Source organism: Cololabis saira, chromosome 19 (genome assembly GCF_033807715.1).
Source record: "Cololabis saira isolate AMF1-May2022 chromosome 19, fColSai1.1, whole genome shotgun sequence".
Lineage (NCBI taxonomy): Eukaryota > Metazoa > Chordata > Actinopteri > Beloniformes > Belonidae > Cololabis > Cololabis saira.
The window spans coordinates 12249747-12276879 of NC_084605.1; the positions used below are offsets into that span (position 1 = coordinate 12249747).

The 27133-nt window shown below is 38.0% G+C and overlaps 1 protein-coding gene across 1 annotated transcript in view; it reads left to right on the forward strand.

Moving 5' to 3' along the window:
* LOC133419084 (ankyrin repeat and fibronectin type-III domain-containing protein 1) overlaps positions 1-27133 on the forward strand; it is a 176143-nt gene that overhangs the window by 185 nt on the left and 148825 nt on the right. The window contains exons 2-4 of the mRNA XM_061708101.1: positions 4-165; positions 14438-14619; positions 22318-22556. Of these exons, the coding sequence (XP_061564085.1) occupies positions 47-165; positions 14438-14619; positions 22318-22556 (540 nt within the window). The 5' untranslated portion in view covers positions 4-46. The remainder of the gene's footprint in view (positions 1-3; positions 166-14437; positions 14620-22317; positions 22557-27133) is intronic.

Consider the following 27133-nt stretch of genomic DNA (forward strand, 5'->3'; position numbering starts at 1 on the left):
AAGGCAAAAGGAAACGGGGCGTTGGAGGTGAGCGGAAGGAGAGAAAATGGCGAGTTTTGGAAAACTCACAGACTACTTTAATCGTCGTAAGTCTCGAGAGGAACTGCGGGTGGGCAGAAGCTCGGGGCGCAGTGGGAGTTACTGCTGCACTGTGGCAGAGGCCAGGTAACCTGTGTGTCTGTGCGTGTGTGCTTGTGTGTGTGTGTGTCTGTGCACAGGTATGCCTGAGTTTGCACGATGTACTATTGCATAGTCTGCAGGGATGTAAACACTGTTACTTCCCTATATTAGCTGTATCTTCTACCTACATACAATATCTATTGTTGTGATTGTGATTCTTGAGTTGATACCACCTGTAACACATATATGTATCTATTAATGACAGCAAAGCAACATGTGCGATTGTTTAAATTGGCCATCGTAGAAGTGTATGAATTATAGCCCTGTCTGTATCTCAACACAGACATGACTCTCAGGTTCACAGGTGCTTGTTTGTGTCTGAGCATGTGCTTATGTACATGTGTTAGTAAGCTGCATGTTACGTAAGTGTGGAGGTGCAATAGACGTGTGTTGTCAGGCGTGCTGGTAGATACTATAGATTCCTCCCACTGTCACGCATTTTAATCTGGAGTATTTTCTGTAGGCAGAAATAAAGGATAAAGTCAATATGGTGCATATAGAAAGCTGGCACACCTTTCTGGAGAGTAAAGGAAAATAAGTCATGCACATTATATTTGGATCATTTTCTGACTCACATGTATGTCCATGTCAAACTTTCCAGTAGCAGCTCTAGCTTTTTATTGTTTATTAATCAATGGCACAGAAGTAAATTTATAACAAATTCAGCCAGTTTGCTTTTTTCTCTTCTGCAGCTAAAGTCAGAATTCAATGAAAAAACGTGAATGTTGCAAGTCCACGGTGTACTTCACCCTCAAACCGAGGAGTATTGAATAACTTTTAATGGCTGTGTAGACACGTATTCAGTCTCCCACCTCCTGCTATCTTAAATCTGTAGTCCTGAATGTCACTGCTGTAAAGAACCGTGCAAGGAGATTTAGAGTGCGTTAAATGTGTTTAATTGATTTTTCTATGCCATGTTGTGTAAATATGAAGAATGTGGAATAATCTGAGAATGCCTGTTGTGCCGATGTTTGATTCATTTTATAATTGAATTTCTTCTTTTACTGATTTTATCTGATTAAAATTGTTTTGACACATCCTTCTGCAGACCAAATGGTTTCTAACCTTCTATAAAAGCACTGCAATTCAGTTGCTAAGTTCAGAAAGCAGACTGAATCAACCTGTCTTACTGTTAAAGTAAAAATGTTAGGGACCTTTGTCTTTTTTCTGTTTTACCTTTTATTTTTCATTTACTGTATTTTATTGTGAAGCTCCTTGTAATTTGTATCTGCTATACAGATACATTTTACTTGTTTGCTCCTTATTCAATGTACAGACAAAGCCAAGCAAATATAGTTTACTTATTTTTCCTGTTTCAGAACCAAATTTAAAATGAAATGAGAAAACAAAAACAAAAAGCACTTTCACAGTCATTCATGAGCCTTATGCTGATTTTATTGGAAAACTTTTTGAGTAGAAAAACACACTCCGAAATCAGTAACACTCCCCAGTGCCTAGTTGCCCCATGGTGCTCAATTATGAGTGTGGAAAAAGTTCTGGATGGAGCAAAACGCAAAGAAGTAATTACGTTTCCAACACAGAATTGCAAATTACAGTGTTTTCTTTTATTAAACTGCCTGGATTTTTACCTTTGCATCTTGCCACTTATGACACACTGAAATTATGTTCCTGGGAGCGTTTGCCTGGTTATTTCCCTACAAATAACCTTAATTTTCGCTGTTTGGAAAGATGAAAAAAAGTCTCAATTTGTACATTTTTTGAGAGAAGTTTAACATTTTCAGGGGCTGACAAGTGTCAGCCGTAAGGGTATTGGCAAAGTTACAGCTGTTCTTCTTCTGCCATGGGGCCAGCTGTTTCAATCATTCATCTATTTTTGTCATTTGCATGCAGATAACAGCAGAATGTCCTTTGGCAGGCATATCTGATGCTGCGTCACTGGTACAAAATAAAAAGCATATTCACAGTTTGATGGGCTGGCAGTGGGAGAGGTTGTCAGCCTTTGGTTTGCGGGGCTTATTCTTCATACCGCCATCCAGATATTCATGTAGAGGAGATCTTAGCCAGCATTGTCGTTCGTTCATTCCTTTGTGGGTTTGTTTGTTCCTTCGTTGGTTCATTAAATTATTCAATGGCAAGATGTATATGAACAGGCTGAAATGAAAGATCCTTCTAAGATCGCCCAACATTTGTCAAATGTTAAGGTCTATGTTACCCCACAGAAAAAGTAGTTATATTATATAATTTTATACTTATAAAATGTAAGATTAACATCGCTCTGAGAGTATGATATTCTGTAAAAACACCATTCTGGTTATTCTTCAGTGCAAGAATTCAGAAAAGGAAGGAGAGATGGATAGAGAGTTTAGCTTTGATGTGGATGTGAGTGTTCTTCTAAGAAACCTTTCAAATTATTGAACATCTTTAACAAAAATCCAATTTAATGTTGTCTTGCGTTGTTGTTAACAAGCAATGCAAATCAATAAAACTAAACTCCCTCCAGTGCTACTAGTCTAGAATTTGAAAATTAAAAACTAGACCTCAAGTTTCGTTTTGGTTAAAGAATAATTTGAAATTGAACTGAACCCATCTTTCACTTGCAAGAGAGATATACTGTATGTTAATAATCTGTTTTATTATAATGCATTTATAGTCATGTTAAAAAGAAACTGGACCCTCTTTCAGTTTTTAGACTGTACATACTCAAACATAGACAAAGAAACATAAAAGTATAACCTTTAATAGGTAACAGTGTATGGTACACATTGTACCATGTCATTGCCTATTTAAGAAAACCTAGCTTAAAATCACATGCTGTGTGAAAGTATACCATTTCTGCTCCCAAAGGAATAAGAGGGTGATTAAATGCCCTTTATGTCACGTCTGGGGGTAAGGTGTGGACCCAAACGCAGGAGAGCAGGAGGCAGGAGTTCAATGGAAAAAAGGATTTATTTAACAAAAAAGCCAAAAACAAGGCGCTGCTGGGCAGGATCAAAACAAACTAAAAAGGGATCAAAAAACTCTGACAACACCAGATATACACAGGGGATAACGAGACATGACGAGACACAGGTGCAGACACAATCAGGGCAGATGGGACACAGGCGGGGCAAAACAGAAACTGAAAGCTGGGGGGAATGTGACACTGACACTTGACACTTTATTAAGAAATCATTAACAGGTGTGAATACCTGTGGAGGTGTTGTCAGTTTGATTGGTCTGGAGCATAAAAGTGTTTAAATTGCAAAAATGGAAAGACATAAGCAATGATCTTAATATTGTTCTTGTTGTAGCAGCCATTTATTTCACCTCTGTAGCGACTTTATTCTGCCTACTGTGCTGTGGGAAACACAGGGCAACATAGCGGGGAACATTTCATTACTCCTGTGATACACCTCTCCGCCAGCCTCCGAGGTGGTAGCAGAGGCAAATCTCTGTGTGCAATGGAAAGCAGATGTTATGGATCATGCCACTCCTATCAGTAACACTGTTGTCATTCTGGTGATCCAGCAATTCATCTGTGCAGCGTGCAGTCACACTGGTTGTTTGTTATAATTATCAAAGGGGATCATCAGCGGTTTATCAGCGGCAGGTTTTTTTGTGTGATATGGTGCACTTTCTGTGTGAAACGTATGAAAAGGATTGTTGCTCCTCTTTAACGTTGGAAGTGTTTTAAATCCTTTTAAAAACACGTCACACTCCATCAATCTATACAGTGAGAAAGATTCTGCAAAACTGGGAAACATTCAAGACAGAGTTTTATATCTTAGGAGCAGACATCCCATCACGAGGTCTCAATAAACCGGTTGAAAATTTAAATTTTCTAACTTATACACCACACAAGAGCTGATGTAGTGGAGGGCTGGTAATTGGCCTGTAAAACAGCCTGCAAAACAGCCCAGATCATCATCTTGCAGTCACCTAGTCACCTGCATACTTTAGCATTCTGTAAAACTCTTGAAAAAAACTCTTCAGCTGAAGTAAAAAAAAAGCAATACATTAGCTTTAAATTACTTGAATTATTTGCATTCTTTCATGTGTTGTTGGTTGTATTGGCTATTTTTCCATGGTTTTATTTTTTTTATTGATGTTTCTTTTAAGCTGTTTGAAAAGCATGAGTGGGATTTTTTGATTTCCATTTATTTATTTCTATCCAGTTTTCTCCCACTCGGTCAGATTTATGCCTTGACCATATTATACGCCAGTAAGAAAAGCACTGTGGATTCAGCACTCGGACGCAGCTGTAATGAATGGCGACGAGACAGCCAGTCCATAGTAAGACTGAGTGATTGCAAATCAGTCTGTGATGAATAAGGTTATGTCCATCCTGTTATGTAGAGGAGTAACTCTCCAAGTCTACAATTACTAGCCTTTGATCCAGCATGTCGTTTAAGCTGCTTCATTCAATTTATTTAGTATATTGACTCCTGGACAAATGTGTGCTGAGTGAGTGAAGGATAAAGAAAAGAAAAGTGCTTAATCTGCCCTTGTAGTAATGTGCTCTTGCTTTCTCCAGCTCCTAGAAAATCCTTCAATATTTAGCATTGAGATACATATATGTGGCATTTGTAAATTTGTTTGTATTATTTTTTTATTTTATTTTAATTCTCTAGTGCAGAAGGTAATGATTCAGACTGGTAAACTGATATTAGGATGAAAAGCCAAACAAATGGAAATATAATACAAGAAAAAGTAAGTGCCTTACAAAGAAAAGTGAAGCCTCTTTCAAACATTTGCTGCTTTCCACAATGGCCATTGAACCTATCATTGCTATTTCTGAATGACTCCCCTGTGCTTTTCTGTAATGCTTTAAAGCAGCATTCTGAGTGGATTGGACCTCGTAACCTTGCTTTTAGCTACACTAATCGGCTGCAGCTGCTAATAGGTTTATTTATCATGTTGCATACAGCTGAACGGTTGTTAAGCTACAATGAATGATTTTGATAATAGGACATGTTGTGACAAAACATGATGCTACGGCCTGCAACTGAATGATGCTGCCTTCAGACACAAATCCTGTTTCCAACACAGCAGGACAGAGAAAGTGACTATTCAAGAAGACCTTTGAATACCAGTAAAAGTAGACAGCCGCCATTCAGCCATACAGTTGTACTTTTAGCTTGCATTAGATTTAGACTGAAAAGTAGACAAATTCACACTGTGAATTTGAAAATGTTCACCTGAATTGTCGTAACGCCCGCCATCGATGGCACCGATTGCGGCTCATAAAAATACTCCCGTCATCATGAACCTTCTTTTTCTCTTCATAGATTAGATTATAGCACTCATTGGCTGGCTTTCAGTGAGTCAAAGGATAGAGTTTAAATTTTTACTGCTGGTCTACAAAGCCAGAATGGTCTTGGACCAAAATACATGGTTGATCTGTTAGTTCCTATGAAGCTCCCAGACCCCTGAGGTCAGGGGTGGCCAACCCGCGGCTCGCGAGCCGCATGCAGCTCTTTGCCTGGTGTCATGCGGCTCTTGCGACTTTATTTGATAGGTGCAGTGAAAGACAGACATGTAGAAGTGGGGGCAACATATGCCGCGACTGGTATCGAACCCGCGTTTCTGTACAGGGGAAGGTGTACATAAGTCGCCTGTAAACGACTCCCTGGGATCTTAAAGCCTGAATTACGGTTCTGCGTTAAATCGACGCGTACCCTACGCCGTAGGCTCTGCGTTGGTGTAACGCGGAACCATAAATCAGCCTTTAGTTACCTGAAGGGGGGAACGGTTCACCTCGTCTTCACACTGATTCACACAGGAAGATTTAATTGAATTCTAAACAGTTACACCACAGTTCTTTACTCCGATTCCTCATCATTTCATTTCTTATGTTACAAGACAAATGAATCATGTTAACTGTAAATAAATCACAACACTGAATGTTCACAAATGGCAACTTTATTGTTAAAAAAAAAAAAATAACGTTTGTACACATTATATACACCGCTCATATACACCATGCACTGTTTATATGCCAAGTTGTATGTAAATAACATTTATGCACTATTGCTGGCTCAAGGAAGGACCGTGCATCTTCTGAAGGTGTCGTTGAACAGCTTCAGGTGCATTGCTTGGAAGATCTGAAACCATCAACAGAAAAAAAAAAGTTAGTTGTGGGCGTGGTTTCACGCAACGGAGGCCAACCTATGGAAATCGCTCCCGTCGTTACATAAGGACGGGAGCAGAATCTGAACGGCTCGTAAAAGTCACATGACACTGGTAGGCTCATCTGGGCGGGCTGTACAGACACTGCAGAATTTGGTTGCTTTCCTCCTTCTCTGAGTTGGCAGGGTGAGGGGAGACCACTTTATACCTGTAGGTTAAAGCAAGAAAAAACGTGTATTTCATAATAGGTCCCCTTTAAGTCAAGATCTAAAGTACCACGGTTGGAAAATACTTGAGCCGTCACATATGAAAGAGAGGGGGTTGCATGTGCTAGTTTTAGCTTTGAAATTGGTCACTATCACAAACCGCTGTGCATGTGTTGGACTACAGTGTGTTCTTGTTGAACAGGAGAACAGCATATTTTAGCCTGTGGTGAAGGCGAGACAGAGAAAAGAAGCTTTTTCAAGTTCTTCTGAGTGCTCTTCACTGTCAGTCAAGCACAAAAGGATGTGGGACACACACACACACACACACACACACACACACACACACACACACACACACACACACACACACACACACACACACACACACAGACAAACACAAAAGATGAGCTCTTAAAGACATATGAATAAAAAGATTGGACGACATGTCGGCTTTTCCAAATTTACACAACTCGTTTGTAGATGTTTTTTACTCTCACATCACAATCAAACCATCATCCTTTGAATATTTTTGTTTAATGTTTTCTCCTAGCTACCCTATTGTCTTTTATTCTGAAGAAATTTCATTCATTATTTCCAAATTTTTTCTAAGTTGTCCAGCAAAAAAAAAAAGAAAAGTGAACAGCTTCCCCTCACTACAACATGAGAGATAATAAATCTGGCCACGGGAGACTCGTAGTGCACTTGATGGTACAACTCAGAGGAAGATATTGACAATATAGACTGCTGCTGGGAGACAAAAATAACCTCCTCTACTCCTGTCCCCTTGTTCTTTCCTTTCTTTTCATCCCACTCTCCCTTTTCCTCCTGTTATCTTCTTGTTTTTGCGGTCAACGTTTCTTTATAGCAACAGCTTTGTTGGCCCTTTGTTGGACCCAAATTGCCAGAGTGGATGGGGCTGTTGGACGCAAGGTGTTATTATACAACTCTGTTTGTGCACATGTGGGTTTTCCGTTTGTTTGTGTGTGTGTGTGTGTGTGTGTGTGTGTGTGTGTGTGTGTGTGTGTGTGTGTGTGTGTGTGTGTGTTTGTGTGTGTGAATGTGTCTATCAGTGAAACCTGAATTAATTTACCTCATGGCAACTCTGAGGAGTGTGTGTTTTTCTATGAACGCATGCTTCAGGCAAATACTTTCTCATGCAAGTCAGTATGGATTGGTGAGGAATGAGGGGCCTGTCAGTTTCCATTACAATCATTGTGCATATCTGTGTTGGCGTGCACTTGCCAAAACAATTTACCATCTGATCATATATATATATATATATATATATATATATATATATATATATATATATATATATATATATATATATATATATATATATATATATATATATATATATATATATATATATATAGTATATATGTACATACAGTATGTTATTAATGCTGATAGGATGTATTACATTTTAAACTGCAAAGTTTGTATCAGGAGTGACAATTTTTAAATTTCATGTCGGTGTTCAAATGTACAAATGCTGTGAAAGTTTCTGTTAATCAGTAGGAGTGTACCAAAAAAATCGATTCACATAAAAATCGCAATTCTCATTTACTACAATTCAGAATCGATATAAAATATCACAAAATCGATTTTATATAAAAAATAAAACAAATCAATTTCCTATCGGTCCCATTTTGTAACTACACAGCACTTCCGGACGTCACCATGCAGCCAGTCCTGGAATGTTCCCATGTGCTTTCCGCATAAAGGGAAGCATTCCAGTCAGAGAATGGGTCCATTCACCTCCTCCCACCCCGAGGCTCGCTGATCTAAACACCTAAACAAAGAAGACACTGCAACAATGCATGAATAAATCTGCCGGCATCAGAGCTGAAGAGGAGTTGAAGAAGTTTTTCATAAAGAAGCACTTTTATTGTTGTGACTTAAGCAGTATGTATCCGTTGCATCAGCTGTATCTTAGCATCGATAAATGTTTAAAATGTAATAAATAGGAAAAAGACATTTAAATATCTCCATTTAGAGTAGATCATGAGTATCCTATAGATCAAAGCAGAAATCATCATGAATTGAACTGTTTTGAATCAAAAATAGTGGCCTCAAATATCGGAATCAAATTGAATCATGAGATAGTGAAAAATTCCCAACCCTAGTAATCAGCTTAATTAGGACAACCGTGATTACTGTAACTAACCCCAAAAACTAAAGAGCCAGCATGCAGGTGAACAAGCCGATGTATATGTCTGTGTGTGTGTGTGTGTGTGTGTGTGTGTGTGTGTGTGTGTGTGTGTGTGTGTGTGTGTGTGTGTGTGTGTGTGTGTGTGTGTGTGTGTGTGTGCGTGTATATGTGTGTGTGGCTGTGTGTGTGTGTGTGTGTGTGTATGTATATGTCTGTGTGGCTATGTGTGTGTGTGTGTGTGTGTATATGTTAGGGCTGGGCGATTTTGGACAAAAATAAAATCCTGATTTTTTTCTCTGAAAACCCGATTTTTGATTTCGATTTTTTTGGTAAAACTACAAAAGTCAATGGAATAAATTGTTTCAAATATTTTATCTTTATTTTTAAAGAAAAATAGCAAACAAATTTCCCTATTGGGAATGAAGTGCAATTGAAAGATTGAGTTTAGTAAAGTAAAAACATTTACAATTTTCTTGACCAAACAAAGATGACTAGACGAGCTGTGTCTGTAATGCAGCCAGCTGCAAAAAAGGAAAATCGATTTTCCGATTTCCTTTTTTTAACATCGATTGTGATTACAGTAATAAATCCGATTTAGATTTAAAATCGATTAATCGCACAGCCCTAGTATATGTATGTGTGGCTATGTGTGTGTATGTGTGGTTGGTTTTGTTTGAATAATAAATCTCCATTTTTGGAACTCCTGCTCTCCTGCATTTGGGTCCTATCAACAACGTGGCAATTACCTGAGACTCGCTGCCTGTCTTTGGCTGCCTCCTCTCTGAGCTCATATCTCTAAAGTAGGGATGGGAATTTCAGACTAAAATACTATTTGAGATAAATAAGATTATTCAAATAATCCCTTCCACATACACATGCCGATTGAGGTCCAGTCAATTAGGCTTTTCACAAACCCTTATTTTGCTGTGATATTGATTAAAACAGTAAATATTCTTCTTTAATCTCTTAAAATTTTTAGTAAAAGGAAACAAGATTATTGCATATGAATAGTCGCATAAACTATTCGATTGGTCTTAATTTTGGTAATTTGTCTTTAATGTATTGTCTTTTTTGGTTCAAATATTTTAAAACCTTTTTTGCCGTTATGATTAGCACAGATACTTCAAATACATTTTATTCAATTATTTAATAAAGCATGGTGAAAACAGGGCATCCTAATCACCCCTCCTCATGATTTCCAGCTGGCAAAAACATGCACGTCTTTTAATTAAGTTTTAAAGTGGTTCAGAAAAGCATGCTGGTACTGAGAAGACTTGATTTCCACCTGAATAAATCTGCTGCACGGAATTTTGTTATGAATGGATTAAGGATTTCTAATCTTCTTTAGGAAAAGTCAAGCACTTCAAGGATTAAACTTGATCCTATAGGTAGATGAAAGGTTATAATTGTCGTGCTTACACCAGGTTGATATTTGATTAAGTATGCCCAATGTGGGATTTGTGAATTAGTATTTCTACAGTTACCATTTGGTCTCATAGAAGACATTTACAACTTAAATGCATGATAGGGAGAGGGGAAGTTCATTCCCGAGCCTCGGCACAATGGCCTGGAAAGAGCAGTCTCCTCCGGTCCTGAAGTGGGTACGAGGGACCAACAGTACGTTCTGGTTCTGTGACCTCAGCCTTTGAGAGGGGGTTTAGGGACATAACAATCCTCGGGAGCCTGACCATGCAAGGCTCTGAAAGTTAACATTTTAAAATTGACGCGAAATGTGAGGCAAGCCAATGGAGGGCTTTGAGAATTGGGGTCATTTGACTCCTCGATATGCTACTTTACATTACTAAATTCTAAGGAATAATTATTGATGAAAAACTCACATGGAAGCCATACATTAATACCTTAAAAAGAACATTATCTAAAACAATAGCAATATTATATAAAATGAAAGGTATTATAAATAAAAGATCATTACAAACACTATACTGACCCCTACTACTCCCATACCTTACCTATTGTGTGGAAGTGTGGGGGAATACGTATAAATCAATAATCCAACCCATCTATATTTTACAAAAAAAAGCAATTAGAATTGTAAACTTGGCTGACTATCTTGCATCAACAAACCCACTTTTCATTCAAAACAATACACTTAAATTGCAAGATATAGTTAATCTGAACACCACTGTAATAATATATAAGGCTTATAATAATTTACTTCCGGGCTGCATGCAGGAACTGTTCAGGCCAAGAGAGGGCAAACATGAGCTCAGGGGAACAGCAATGTTTAAGACAACAGCAGTAAGAACAAATACAAAGGGCAGATGTATATCCGTTTTAGGAGTAAAACTGTGGAACTCATTAGACAACGACCTTAAATTAGCAAACTCAATAAAAGCATACAAGATATTATTCAAAGCAAAGGTAATAGACACATATATAGAAGCACAATAAGCAAACAAAGAAGAATGCACACATGCATGAGATGAAATGACAACCTAAATTGGTTTTGTCGGTTTCTTTAGCATCTTTTCACTTTCTGTTTTCAGAGCTATCATTATTATTATTATCATTATTATTACTATTACTATTATTACAGTTATTACAGCTATTATTATTATTATTATTATTATTATTATTATTATTATTATTATTATTATTATTATTATTATTATTATTATTATTATTATTATTATTATCATTATTATTACTATTACTATTATTACAGTTATTATTATTATTATTATTATTATTATTATTATTACTACTACTACTATTATTATTTTGTATAACCTCATGATACTCATTTGTTCTTTTTGTATATTCTATTATGTTAAAAGGTGGGCAAGATAAGCTTTATGCTTCAACTAACTTTAAAACATCCCTTTCACATTTTAGAAACTGCAAGTGATATCCATCGACCCATTTTCTATTCGTAGATCGTTTTGGTCATATTCGTGAAGGAGCTGGAACCTGGCCCCGTTCCATCACAAGACCAAACATCGTCAAACAACCATGTACTCTCACTCCTAACATGTATGTTTTTCAACTGTTGGAGAAAGCTGGAGGACTGAAAAAAAGAAAAGAAAAAACCTCTACAAGTATGGTGACGTGAAGGACTCAGTCTAGATTTTGCACTGGAAACTATTTTGCTGTGAGGCTACAAATAATTTTCTGCTGGGGTTCATGTGCTTTGGACACAAACAATTTCTGTGAGTTATGAGTTATGTGATGAAATTCATTTCATTGAATTTCATCACATAACTCTGATCAGAGCTGGCATTACAGAGGGATTCACTACAATAACTTTGTATTGTCACATGTTTCTCATCTCTTTTCTGTGGTTCTTTGTATATTAAAAAAATATTCTTTTATGAATTCATGTTATATTTATCAATCATGTTTCTGTTAAGAAAAATAAATATTGGGAACCAGGGAACTGGAAAGAAAAACAATATAAAAACTTGCTTAAAGGAGCATGAGGCAAGAATAAGAAATGAGACACATTAGCGCCACGACGAGACCGTCGGGGGTACTGCAGCCAACAGCGAAGCCGGCACGGGAGAACGGGGAGAACGCGCATGCAGCGTCATTTGACGTCACATCCGCAGCCCAGCGCGGGAAATTTGGGCTCAGAATTGCAGCGCATTTTGCAGCACAAAGCCTGTTCAAGGCAACGGAGAGATACACTAGAGCAGTGATTCTTAACCATAGGGCCGCGGCCCACACTTGGGCCGCGAGCGCCATCTAGTGGGCCGCAAAAAAAATTTCAGTTTTGCACATGTGGGCCGCGGGGGCCGCGGGACTGCATAGCAACTCCCGGCCAAATGAGGAGAAGACACTCAGCTAGCTGTACGTGTAATAGTAAGAGAAATGGTGTGTATTTACAGAGTAAATCCGTCATTTTGTACAGAGTAGGTTTAGATCCGCCAGGATTAGGGATCGATTACTTGGGTCTGCGCCCAGAGCGAGCGAGCGCGGCGTGATCATTTATCCTGACGCGTCCCCGCGGCCGGGGAGGTCGGTGCCGCTCGGGCGGTGGGCTCCATCGTTACTGCTGAAGGATTGTACATGTAGATGCGTTGGCTGACGTGTCTGCTGGACTGGACTGTTGTTCGGGCTTTCTCAAAAGCATCGGGAAGACTCTGCTGCAGCGCAGCCAGAGAGCTGCGGGCTCTCAGCTGATCAGGCTCGGATGAAACCTGACGCGCTGAGTCCTCTGACAACTGATTAATGTAATATCTTAAATAAATTACAGTCAAACTAAGTTTTGTTCCCACTCTATTTTTAAATATGCACACTTGTATGCTTGTGTGTGTGTGTGTTGGTAAGGCGGCGCTCCGTGTGTGTTGACGGTGCCTTTCCACACGGTGCGCTGTGTGTGTGTTTTACAGAAATGACACACACAAAACTGAGGATGCGTCTTTCCACACGGCGCCCGTATGGTCGTCAAAATACGGTAATTAGCTTGACTGTATATACAGAGATGAGAAGCGTAACAGGTGGAAGGGAAAGTTCAACCCAGAATGGACCGATTCATCCTGGTTCAGTCTTCCCACTGGGACAAAACCAGTGTCTCATACGTTCAGAGACCGTGGCGTTCAAAGTGCGAAAGTGAAACGCCACTGAAACAAAACACAAAGTTTTTCATCAAACATATTCACTCAAGTCTGAACTGAAGTCACAGAAAATAAACTGACCATCTTAAAACATCCTGCCCATATTGCTGTGAAGCAGCTTTCTCCACAATGAACTAAAATGTGTTAAGACAATTAACAAAGAAAAGGGGAAATTCAAACTGCTGGTAGAGAAATAAAATAAGATAGCATTTGAAAAATAAAATAAAATGTATTTTATTTTTAAGAGAAAAAAATATGTGTAATTCAAGTTAAACATGTTAAGTGCCAAATATGTACTTTTTTTAATATAACAGTCAGATGCAGATGTTGATACAACTATGAGGCTACTTATATATATATATATATATATATATATATATATATATATATATATATATATATATATATGTATATATATATATATATATATATATATATATATATATATATATATATATATATATTATGATGTTCTGGACCTTCGCTTGAGTAAATTTTCTCTAAATGGACCTCTTAAAGTTTTAGTTGAATACCCCTGCTATAAAGTGTTAATATTTAATGGGCCCCGGGCCGCTCTGTACTGAAAAAATTGGGCCCCAAGGTCAGAAAGGTTAAGAACCCCTGCACTAGAGGGCTCATTCTTTTTGGTTTGGAACGCTTCATCTGACATTTTTCCTAGAAAACTTAAAACGTGTACGCATTTTTTTCATAAATCCTGCCTAAATTGTGCCTCATGCTCCTTTAAATGTTTTTTCGAGGTGAAACAAAAAGGCAAGGTTGTGACAACAGCCATCACCCTGACCTGCAACATCCACCTAAAAACAAATTGAAAAGCTCCAAATAACAATATTTTTGTTGTTGGCAATTCTTAAGAAGCTCCCTTGATTGTGGCTATTGATTTCCTCTGCAGAATGCGTGTTATCGGCTGCTACGATGAATCAATTGCTTTCGTCAACCAAATGACCCTCAGCCTCACTGCACTGTGGTGAAAGTAATCTCACCATCGATCTGTGAAGCTGCCCTGTAGCCCATTAATAGCAAAGGGAGATTTGTGTGCACGAGTGCTTGTTCAGGTGTGTGTATGCAAGGTGATATTGGATTGGACGGATTGTAATCTTTTGCAAATAGTAATTACTTGAACACTTGTGTTTAGTGTCGGCAGCCGCCCCACTGATACTCATGTATACTGTAAATGTTCGATCATCTCATAAGACGATAGGAGCTCACACTCCGTGTTTCCCTTTATGCAGGTCCCTGGAAAGGAAGCTACAGAGACCCATACTGGCAAAGTCCCGTACCCTCCCCAGCATTCCTCAGTCTCCAACGGTCTCCAGGGTCCACCAATCTGATCTCATTGGTGGGAGTCCTCCACGCAGGAACAACCCGTCTTCCACCACCACCCACTCAAAGGCTTGCACTTTGCCACCTTCAGGTAAAGACAAATTGTAAGCTTTAAGGAACGACCAGCATTATTATTCTGTTGCCAGCGGTGTGGGGAAATGGATTTGCAGAATTTACTCTGACAAATAGGGATTATGAGTATTGGAGCTCACATCTCTCTTTCTCAGACTTAGAGAGCAGAGGCTGAGGTGGTATATGTTTTCATTGCTGCTTATCCATATATCTTTTACCAAGATGTGCAAAACCACCTTGGCTGAATTTCATGAAACATGGTGGAGGAGGGGAGCATGAGCAAAGGATGATCTTATTACATTTTGGTGGAACTTTGGATCACTTTCTTTAAAACTGCAAGATAAGAAATTGACCTTGGTGGGCAGGTTCTCCATGTGCTCTTTACCTCTGAGCCCAAAATGTGTCAGCATCTTTATGTTGAACTCAAATGGTGTGTTACACTGAAAATGTGAGTCATTTCTTTCGCATTTTAAACTTCCACACACGCTTTGCTTCTTTGATATTGGCCTCGCATGATTGAATGCGCCTGACGCCCAGTTGTCTTTGCAATACCACGTACAAGAAAGATATATGATCCAGCCTCTCTGTTCTCGCTTCTTGTTGCCTCTCTTTCTTTCTTGTTAATCAAACAGCGTTCCATCACCTAAGAGGGAAACTGTCATGGAGAATCCTGAACTTGTAGCCTGCTGACAGAGATAGCTTTCATCTTAAGGGGCAAATGTGCTGTTGTTAAGCAAGAAAACATTTAAAGGTGGTATGAAAGGAGAGTCTGCAGTCGAGCTTTGATATTTATAGATCAAAACAAAGTTCCTCCATTAAAATTCCACCATTCCAGACATCCAAAACAGATGGTTGATAGGAGACAAAACATTTTTTTTTGCAAAATTATTTTATTAAATGTAATTATTCACAAAGACAAATTCATAGAATAAGATTTAGAGATGAAATCCAAATCCATGAAAGCGAAGCTTGTGCATATTAACAATTCTAAACGTATTTATAATATCCCAGAATACTATTTATACATTTAAATTCTCTATGGAAAATTAAACATGAGTCAATTTTGCGGGTAAGTGGGTAATTTATGAACACAAGCCCAAACAATAACATGGGAGCTCACAGCTGTAGAGTCAGAGCCAAAGTGTCTTAGTTGAGCTCCACTCCTCATGTACATTCCCTAACAGACTATACATGGCTAAACATCACACCTGATCGCTCTAGCTCACTTTGACGTCTTGAAGATCTTCCTCATTGTCTAATAAATGCAGCGTCGTACATGTGAAGTATTTGGGCTGATGGAAAATTGATTGATGTTATCATTCCCCCTGCTCCTGGAAATGCTTTGCTTTCTGTGTTGCACCAGTAAGAAAATAACAATCCAACTCCACAGAGAGAAAAGAGACACAGCCGACATCAGACAGACTTTTTCTGAAACAAACAAATAAAAAAGAACAACTTCCTGAGGTTAGACAAAGCTCCAGTGGATTGAATAAATGCTTTGCTGTAAACCAAAAAGAATCGTTTAAAATAACACAAAATTCATATTGAAACACAGAAGATGTTTTGAACAGGTGCCATACTTTGCATTCTAATTTCATTCAACAGTGCAGATACATTTTGGCTGCATACTTTTGCAATATTACAGACTGCAAATGGAGCCAAAATGCTCCAGGCAGTTATCTTGAAATAGTCCATGATTAACTGGTCTTCTGTTATCATTTTCTTTTGCTTTCTGAGTGGTAGTTTATATTTTCTACTCTTGCAGATCTTTACTTTCAGCCTGCTATGTTTAGAAATTAACTTCATCCATTCATTCCGCTTTTTTCTTTTTTTTAAACTTGTCAACAGTTGAAATATTAGCGGAAGTACAAACGAGCCACTTTCTTCTGCTTCAGAGGATATATTTGTTTTGTGTCTGAAGTGATGAAACAAAAACCTTGCAGAGAACTGTTACATTACATAGCCAGATCAAAGCTGAAGCACTTGATTTCAAGACATGAGGTAATAATGCTCTACCAGTACCTTGTTCTATGTTTAACACCACGATCAGGAAAGTTGGACATTCTCAAATCTTGAGCATTAGTAGTTAGGGGTGGGTATTGGGAAGGACCTCACGATACGATACGCATCAGGATACTTGAGCCACGATACGATACGCATTGCGATATCCCGATTATGCGATATCCCGATTATTATATTCTACATAGTTCACCAAAAAATTTAAAAATCCATTACACATCTTAAAATCCAAGTTGTATATATGTACATCAGATGATAGTGATGGATCTTAAAATCCCAGTTGCACGTTCATCAGATTATAGATATATAGATTCATGGGACAAACTGAGTCAAAACAATGTTTTATTATAACTATACAAGCTAAAGTTACAACATATTTGTATATGTTTTTCATCTTATTTACATCATATGAAATTAACATTAAATTTAGTATGAGGTTGCTTTAATTATGTGGCAAATGATAATAAACACAAGAAAGATGGGTACTAAAACCAAGGACAGGCACAGTGATCAGTCAGTATAGATATAAATCCATAAATAAATAAACCTCTGTCCATTATTTTTCATTTTTTAAGGACAGGCAATTGTGTTATATAAAAAATAAATTATAAAATGAAATAAAACGTGAAATAAAACCTGAGCTTAGTGCAGGGCCCTCCCAGGGTTGGTAGAGAGTGGCAATGCCCAGGACTGTCACTTGTAGGAGCACTGGGTGATAAAATGGGAAAAAAATCGGGGATAAAAAAAAAAAAAAATCGATATTCAAATTTTGAATATCGATATTGAATCAGCTGGAAAAATATCGCGATATATTGCCATATCGATATTTTTGCCCACCCTTATTAGTAGTTAAAAACAGGAACCTGCCACGGATAAAACTACCTTGGGGGCAGCAGTGGCTCAGGTGGTAGAGCGGGTAGTCCCATGATGGAAGGATTGGCGAACCCTGCTCCCCCCAGTCATCTGTCGTTGTGTCCTTGAGCAAGACACTTCACCCTCATTGCCTCCAGTGAGGGCATCGCTGGTGTGTGAAGGTTGAATGAATGTTCTGGTGGGGGTCGGAAGAGGCCGTTAGGCGCGGATTGGCTGCCATGTTTCCGTCAGTCTGCCCCAGGGCAGCTGTGGCTACATATGTAGTTTACCATCAAGTATGGATGATGGATAATTTTTCCAAAGGGGACCAATGAGTATCTTTATTTTTTTTTCCAAACTTGTGCCTTATAGGTATGTATGTTTGTATGTATATATGGATATATATATATAGTTTGATATCGCTGTTGCTGCCATTATATATATATATATATATATATTTTTTTTTTATTTATTTATTTTTTTTAATATATTTTTTTTAAATATTTATTTAATTTTGTTCTCCCTTAATGTATGTTTTTTTTTTTTTTTTTTTTTTTTCCCCTAGGGTAATTATGGGGAGGGTAGGAATGTGGGTATAATAGAAATCATATATGTGAAAATGTGAATTGTGAAAATTATTGTGAAATAAAAAGATATTAAAAAAAAAAAAGTATGGATGATGAGCGAATGAATGATGGAACCATCGTGCGAGCGCTTTGAGTGTCCAGAAAAGCGTTATATTACATTTAAATATAATCTATTATTATTATTATTACCTCAGAGAGCTACAGTTGACATCTTGGTAAAGGCAACAAAGCCAGTCAAGGAAGTAATGTTAGAAGAGAACAAGACAGTGACTAAGCAATAGACCAAACAATAGTAAATATTTAACAGTATCATAAAAGTCCATGCTCATACAGGAACTCGCTGAGCTAAAAAGTTCCTTGTGCTGCTTTGAAAAACGGTCAAACGTTGCTCATATGAAAAATGGTTCTTACGTTCCAGTATTGACACACTGGATGAGACTTTCTCTCCCCTCCCCTCTGGCAAGGGTCCTTCACCTTTCTTAGTAATGACAGTGTTATTTCATCAATGAGGGAGGCATTTAGCCCCAGCTTTCAATCCTTTAATCCAATAATTTCTCCCTGTCGCTCTGTCTAATGATCCTGGACTGAAAAGCATTATCTGTGATGAGTTGATTCAGACCAAATGCTTCCATTTTACAGCTACGACTGCCGATGTCTGTCTCTGCTATTTTTGCTTGCTCCGGTGCTGCTCGGATGCAAATATCAAATTAGAGGATTCAGTCTCACGTGGCTGCTTGTTGCTTAGCAACTACTGTCGTCGACCATGATGCCGCCTCATTCTGTCTCCCTCTCTTCATCCCTCAAGCAGTGGCCAGACAACTTTTTTTTTCTTTGTTTAATAACCCAACTACACTTCATTCACAGATTTAAGCCACATCTTATATTACTTACAAGTACACAGGGGGTAGTTATTCTGTTGCCATTTAATTTAGCTCAGCTTTGGAAAGCAGATATGCCTCGGTAGCGTTTCAGACTGGAAATGATATTAATGTATTTCACTCTCTGAAAATCTTCCAGAAGCTCACACAAAAGCTTTAAAAAATGAATGTTATTCCAAGTCAACAGAAGGAAAAGTTAGAAGAAGAAAAAGATCTGACTATAAGAATCCAGAAAAGTTAGTTTATAAAATATTTTGATGGGGTGATGATGCACTTAGTCTGTATGTTGATGTGAAGATAAAAAAAAAAATCATACTTAAATGGATTAAATTTCAGAGAAAATTAAAAATAAAATGTTTGATGAGATGGCATGCTTTCAGTGCTTCTTGCTTGTGAGGATTATTTAGAAGTTATTCATTTTCTCAAAGTTGTTGGACAATTAAATATGGATTTTGACTCAAACTGAATAAGAACTGTTTCCAAATGGTGAACAGTCCCAGTTGCATGTGACCACCCCTCCTTAAACGCCAAATGAAAAGGAAAAAGACATTTCTTTTGTCTTTTAAGTCTAAAATAGGTCAGCAGCAAACAAAGCACACCAGTTGCTCTGTTGTCTGAAAATGTGAGAAGAGTTCTCGCGCTCTTCCAGTACCTGAGAAACTGCAGACTTTACCACCAGTAGAAAACCCCAACACAGTTGGTGTTTCCACAGTTCTGGCTAACGTGACAATCATTATGATCCACTGGTTTCTGTGTTTGTCGTAGGGCTGGGCGATATGGACCAAAAGTCATATCTCGATATTTTCTAGCTAAATGGCGATACTCAATATATATCGATATTTTTTCTGTGACATAATTGGGGTTTCCCTCAAAGCATTATTGCATAGCATCTCTGTTAGCTTAATTTTTTTCTGAGGCAAACCCTTAAAAAAACAGTCAGTTTTAATACAAAGCCTCGTGCCAAATGTCACACAGGTTCCTTTATTAGCAGAGGTCTGCACAATATCAAAATGTATAAAACAAATGAAATAAAAATAAACTGCCTGCATATATAGAATAAAAATGCTTCTTGAATAAAATAAAACAAATATCCCTTTCCTGCATAACAATTAAATTAAAATACACTGCAATTAATACAATGTAGACAGTAACAGGCAGACTTTTCCACTGAGGTTGACAGTTGTGCAAATAACAAAACATTTGTGCAGCTATAAATCATAAATCATCAAAAATCATAAAAATCATAAAAAAAAATGTAAAAAAAAATATATATATATATTATTTTTTTTAAATCGATATAAACGATATTGTCTCGTACCATATCGCGTTTGAAAATATATCGATATATATCAAAATCTCGATATATCGCCCAGCCCTAGTTTGTCGTAATGGCCACGAACACTGCATATAAATATAGCGTGTATTCTTCAGTGTGACTAAACTGGGCTTTATGTTGTTGTCAGATTGTTTTGGTATTAAGATAGTTTAACAAGGCTGCAATAAACGCCTTGAAAGGTGCAGCGACTGCTAATGAGAAAAAGAACCTGAAGAAGAGCAGGAAACAAAACCAGTCGGCTTCGGCTTGGACATACATGAGAGGCAATGAACAGATGGCCTTGGCAGTTTGGAGATTCAATTCATGTATGCAAGTTATTTTTTGATAGCGCTGTCCCATTTCCGTATACAACTGATAATATGAATGAACCTATACTCATCCCAGCCTCAGTGGAAATTGTGAATAATTTTGATTGCATTTACATGGTTTGCATTTGCAGAAAAGGATCTCTCACATATATTAATCATCAACATGTTTATAACAACCTCATGATCTGGCAAACTAAACATGCCATTAATTACACCTATGAATTTTTTAATCATTGAATCAAGATTACTGAAACTTGAGGATTTGGTTAAGTTACAGACACTCACAATCATGTACACAGCTAAATGTAAATTATTACCAGAAAACTTACAATACATGTTTACTTTCAGTTTAAATAACGAAGATAGTCGCAGAAAAATTTAATTTTAAACATTTATTTGCCCGAACAACCTTAAAGCAGATGAGCACTTCAATTGTTGGAATTATGTTATGGAATTCATTAAATTATGATTTAAAGTGCTGTATAAACATATTTCAGTTTAAATATAAATTTAAAGAGAAAAAAATAGCAATGTATGTATGAAATAGTCTAAATATATAATATATGCGTATGGAGACAGACAATTTATTTTCTTGTTTTTCTTTTCTTGTGATATTAATTAAGTCATTGTGCAGACCATCTGTTATTATTGTTCAGTTTTCTTTTGAGGGAGGGGCAGGTATAATAAGATTTTCTTCTTCCTGCTCCTTTCTGGTTCTGGAATATGTTTTTGATTGTGTTGTCATTTTACTTGCTTGCTTTTTTTTTTGCATATTTCCATGACCAGAATAAATAAAAATGAAATGAAATGAAAATGAAATGAAATGATTGGACATAAACATTGCATACTCCTACACATCAAATTTCAATCCACTGGGACTTAACTAATAGTATTTGTAGTTTTATTACGTTAATGTTGTTGTTTTTTTTTATTTTGTTGATGGAATAAATGACCAAAAACACTTTCTTTCAGTCATTACACAGTTTCCTTTCTGGCTACATTCCCATATCAACAAGCTTAATAACCATTAGAATATGAGCACCATGGAAAATACCCCACTTAAGTAAAATATGAGTTAACATTAATAAGTGTATGTATTTTAACAATTCATGAGCCTGAATGTACAGACGGAGTCTTTTGATTTTCTTTTCAGTTGCTTTGTTAGTACGGTAATATGTTGATGGATGGAGCAGCCAGCACACTGTACATCAGGACCTGTCAACTGAAGGGCCAGTGGGCGTTTTATGGGTGCTGCTTGTCAAGCCTGGGACACTGACAAGGCGTTTGACGAATATCAAACAGAGAGCGAAGGAAGCTGAGTGTGATTAGTGAAGTCGAGCTACATTCAGACAGCACACATCCATCTCTTTTGTGCGACTGTGAAAGCTCAGTTATTATGTCAGACGGGTGAAAAATGCATCTGGTGCTGCAAATCTGCTCCTTCCTTTTTCATTTTACATGAGCCATCAACTCTGTCCAGCATTTGTAATCTCAATCATGGTTTTAAGGAGGTGGGCTAAGAATAAAGTGGTTGTTGTACTGTGGCTGTAAAGTAATTCAGCTTTAAATGAAGCTAAATTACACTCTAAAAATGTTTTATAGAAGCAATCACTGGATGACAGTTTCCAATAATTGCGTTGTCCAAACTGCCTTGCTCTTATTTATGCACTGTTTCTTCTTTTCTTTTTTTTTCTCATCATGTTTCCTTTTTATTTCTGTCCTCTACTCTTCTTCTAGGAGAGCTGTGGCGTTTGGAGGATGACATGGAGGGAGACGACGAGACTGAGCAGAGGGGCTGCACAGAGGCCCGCCCCCGCTCCCAGTCTCCCTTTTCTCACTTCCGGGCGCGAGCCGCCTACCTCCGCAAGAGCGTGTCAGCAGATGACCACTTGGACATGGGCTCAGACTACGGCTCGAGGGCCCCAGCTGAGGGCAAGCCAAGCCGTTGTAGCAAGGGGAAGCTGAAGAGGAAATTTGTAAGTTGGATGATGTACTCTACCGCCTGTTTTTAGGCTCATAAAGGGATATACCGTGTTTTTGTGAAGTGGAGATTAGGAATGGGCGATATTTTACCGTTCACGATAAACCGTCAAAAAAATTCCTCACGATAAGAATTTGTCATCTCGCGGTAAAAACAATAAATTCCTGTTGATGAAGTTTTTGTGTAAAGCTGATTCATGGTTCTGCGTTAAATCCACGCACAACGTACGTGAAGGAAGGAAGGAAGGAAGGAAGGAAGGAAGGAAGGAAGGAAGGAAGGAAGGAAGGAAGGAAGGAAGGAAGGAAGGAAGGAAGGAAGGAAGGAAGGAAGGGAGGGAATAAGGAAGGAAGGGAGAAAAGAGGAAGGGAAGAAGGAAGGAGAGAGCAGGAGGAAAGAAGGGAGGAAGGGAAAAAAGAAGGAAGGAAGGAAGGAAGGAAGGAAGGAAGGAAGGAAGGAAGGAAGGAAGGAAGGAAGGAAGGAAGGAAGGAAGGAAGGAAGGAAGGAAATGAGCCTGAAAGAAAGAAAGAAAGAAAGAAAGAAAGAAAGAAAGAAAGAAAGAAAGAAAGAAAGAAAGAAAGAAAGAAAGAAAGAAAGAAAGAAAGAAAGAAAGAAAGAAAAAAGGATAAATTCCCGTTGATGACGTTTTTGTGTAACAAACATGGCGGATCTGAGAGTGAGATAGATTTATAGTTGAAAAGGTGGAGTTGAATTGCTATTTTTTTAGCGTCATTTTTATCGTTATCGGGATAAATGCCAGAAATTATCGTGATACATTTTTTAGTCCATACCGCCCATCCCTAGTGGAGATGTGTTAAGTGCATCTGAGGACTTACTGTCAGACCTGTAGTAGAGCTGTACGATTCCAATGCTTTATGCAACCTGGAACCTAGAGTTCTCTCTGAAGGCATTTTGACATCCCCAGCGTAATACTGAGTTGGTTTCTCGTTACTTTTTTGTCCATTTCGGCAAACACACATTTATCTGTTGTACCATATAGATGGCTTTCCTAAATTTCCTACTGTAAATAGTTATGGAACAATTTAAGGTTCAGCCTACTTGTACTTGTATTGGTTTTGGCCCTTTAGCTTCCGTCTACCAGAAGAGACAAAAGTCATTTTGGACAAAGACAAAGATTGTTTGGTTGAGTGCAGTTATTGCCCATACTTCTTTAACCATGATTTTGTTCACACTTTTGTTCGCACGTTTCAAACTGCCTTTCAACAAGTACCTTTAGCATATTAAGCATCATTTCCGAAAGATTGTTTTTGATTGTGTGAAAAGGTATCTTAAAGGAGCATGAGGCTCCTTTTAAGAAATGAGACTCTCTAGCGCCACCCTTCGCCACGACGGCCGTCGGGGGTACTGCAGCCAACAGGGAAGCCGGCACGGGAGAACGGGGAGAACGCGCATGCAGCGTCATGTGACGTCACACATTTTGCAGCACACAGCCTGTTCAAGGCAACGGAGAGATACACTAGAGGGCTCATTCTTTTGGGTTTGGAATGCTTCATCTGACATTATTACTAGAAAACTTAAAACGTATACGAATTTTTTTCATAAATCCTGCCTCAATCCTGCCTCAAGCTCCTTTACCCCTGATAGTAGGGCTGGGCGATTTTGGACAAAAATAAAATCCCAATTTTTTTCTCTGAAAACCCGATTTTCGATTTCGATTTCGATTTTTTGGGTAAAACTACAAAAGACAATGGAATAAATTGTTTCAAATATTTTATCTTTATTTTTATAGAAAAATAGCAAACAAATGTCCCTATTGGGAATGAAGTGCAATTGAAAGATACTGTAAATCCTCCTTGAGTTTAGTAAAGTGACAACATTTACAATTTTCTTGACCAAACAAAGATGACTAGTCGAGCTCTGTCTGTAATGCAGCTGCAAAAAAGGAACATCGATTTTCCGATTTTCCTTTTTTTAACATCGTCTTGATTAATAAATGCGATTTAGATTTAAAATCGATTAATCGCACAGCCCTACCTGATAGTTTGAATTCATCATCAGTACAATCCAGTCCCTATCTGGAAATCCTCAGTCACATTGTTGACTTCTATTTTTTAGTCATGATATGCAAATTAGTTTGCACATTTTATCATCACCATGCTAAAAGGGAGGGGGTCTCCATGGATGGAAAGCTCAGCTCACTTGTTTACAGTCAGTCATTCATTAATCCGGGAAGATTTCTGGATTAATGTAGGAGTAGTAGATGCACTATTGATTAAGTTCTACTTGCTAATATACTGAATCTTCCATCTGCAGTAGACCTAGACAGCAGAAGAGTGGATGAATGGGCATTAAAGATGTAAGATCCTTGTATTGTACCTGGGTCATTGGATCAGGTAACTGGAGCACTCATTACCAGTCCCAGTTTTGTAATTGACTCTTTAATGTCAGGTGCAACGGGACACCAGCATAGGTGGGGTTACAGCCTAGTAGGAGACATGAAGGTGTGTGTTTGCCTCTAGTGTACTGCCAGATGAAGATGGATCTGACCAATAAATTGTGACTAAAAAGAACTGAGAACTGAACCTCAAACAGAATTTACACGCTGAGGTTTCAAAGGGCTTCTTCTCTTATTTTCCGTCACATCGTTGATAAGAGGCCCATGAACTAAAACCCTACTGTCTGGAGTTGGAGCACTTTGCGGCTGTGATCAGAGACACAAGTCAGACCTCCAGATCCATCAGTGAAGTGAAAAGAAAGGCGAGAAGTTCACTAGATAAACTTTCATCACGTCTTGAAATGGGAACAGCTCTGGATCTGATGACCTGCGGTGTGTGTTTCGGGGTGAGAGCTTCTCCTTTTCTTCTCTCATAATCGCACACAGCATTAGAGGTGCCTTATTCATGCTAAAATATTACAATATAGCATTCCATGTTGTGGTTTACAGTCTTGCACAATATAATGCATTAGGGGGATGTTTTTATTCAAGCTTTTCTTTTTTGTGTCCAGCCCCACTGGGACTGCTCTTCCGCCAGCCAAATGGAAAACAGACACAAATAAAACCATATTACCACGTCATAGGCAGCTGCGTTCAAATTTCTCCCTCTTACTCATACCCTATACTTCTTTCAATCCATCCATAAGGAAGTGTTTCTTTATGAAACTCAGGGGACCGTCGGAGGAATGCAGTGTTTTTCACAGTGGGGATTTTATTTATGTCTTCTAAATAATTCATTCATGCAGCCCGTCTTTGTGGGTTTCTGCCCGGCAGTTTGTCTCTTTTATTTTCTTTGCACAAAAAAGAAAGTAAGGGTTTAGGCGTGTTTTTTTATGAATACATTTGGAACAGATAATTGTTGCTCAACACTTGCTCTTCAGAACACTTCTGCTAATGTCATGAAATTAACAGAAAAAACCCCCAGCTTGTCACTAAACAGCGACTGTGGTGTGCTCCTTATTGTCTTAATATTAGGACAAGGTGATGGCCCATAGTTAAGCTGAAGGACTGTGTCGGTGTGTGTGAAAGTAAGCAACTGTAGTACAAAGACACACATGAAAGAGAATATAGTAGTTTAATAGGACAACGTTTGGAAACATCTCCAAAATGGACAAATGAAAAACCTCTTTCAGCTTGGCTGAGGTGCCTGACCACTTTCTTTAATATGTCTCAGGCACTAAAAGGACGACGTGTGCTCCGTCCACCATCTGCAGGTAGGAACAATGGATCAGGGAGCGATGCCAAGAGGATAAAAGAGATATTGCAGCATTAAAGCAACATCGTTTGTCTGAATAAGGCAAGAGAGTGATGTCAGGAGAAAAATATCGATCATTATTTCAATTTGTTAATCTATATATTTATGTTAGTCTCGCTCCGAAGACGAATGAACGCTGCGTGGAATTCACTGACATTTATGGACAAATGAAGGCCACATTTATTGTATGGATGAAATATTCCTCCCTGATGATAGCTGGGACAGGCTGCAGGTTCACAGGACGGACTTGTGGCTTTCTTTGTCACAATTACAGGACTGTCTCAGAAAATTAGAATATTGTGATAAAGTTCTTTATTTTCTGTAATGCAATTAAAAAAAAAAAAAAAGTCATATATTCTGGATTCATTACAAATCAACTGAAATATTGCAAGCCTTTTATTATTTTAATATTGCTGATCATGGCTTACAGTTTAAGATTAAGATTCCCAGAATATTCAAATTTTTTGAGATAGGATATTTGAGTTTTCTTAAGCTGTAAGCCATGATCAGCAATATTAAAATAATAAAAGGCTTGCAATATTTCAGTTGTTTTGTAATGAATCCAGAATGTATGACATTTTTGTTTTTGTAATTGCATTACAGAAAATCAAAATATTCTAATTTTCTGAGACAGTCCTGTTTATATTAAATAATTCATTTTCTAAATTGTGTTTTATTACTGGCAAGATCAACACTGTACAACGGACTTTGCAAGTCCAGCAAATCGGCACAGAATTCACGTACCGGTATGTTCTAGTGACGATAACGCCATTCAGCTCGCTCTCCTGTACCTGCACAGCCCTGCTGACTTACGGTTTAACAGCTTTCCATAAATATTGTTTTCCGAGCTGATAATTGCTCACAG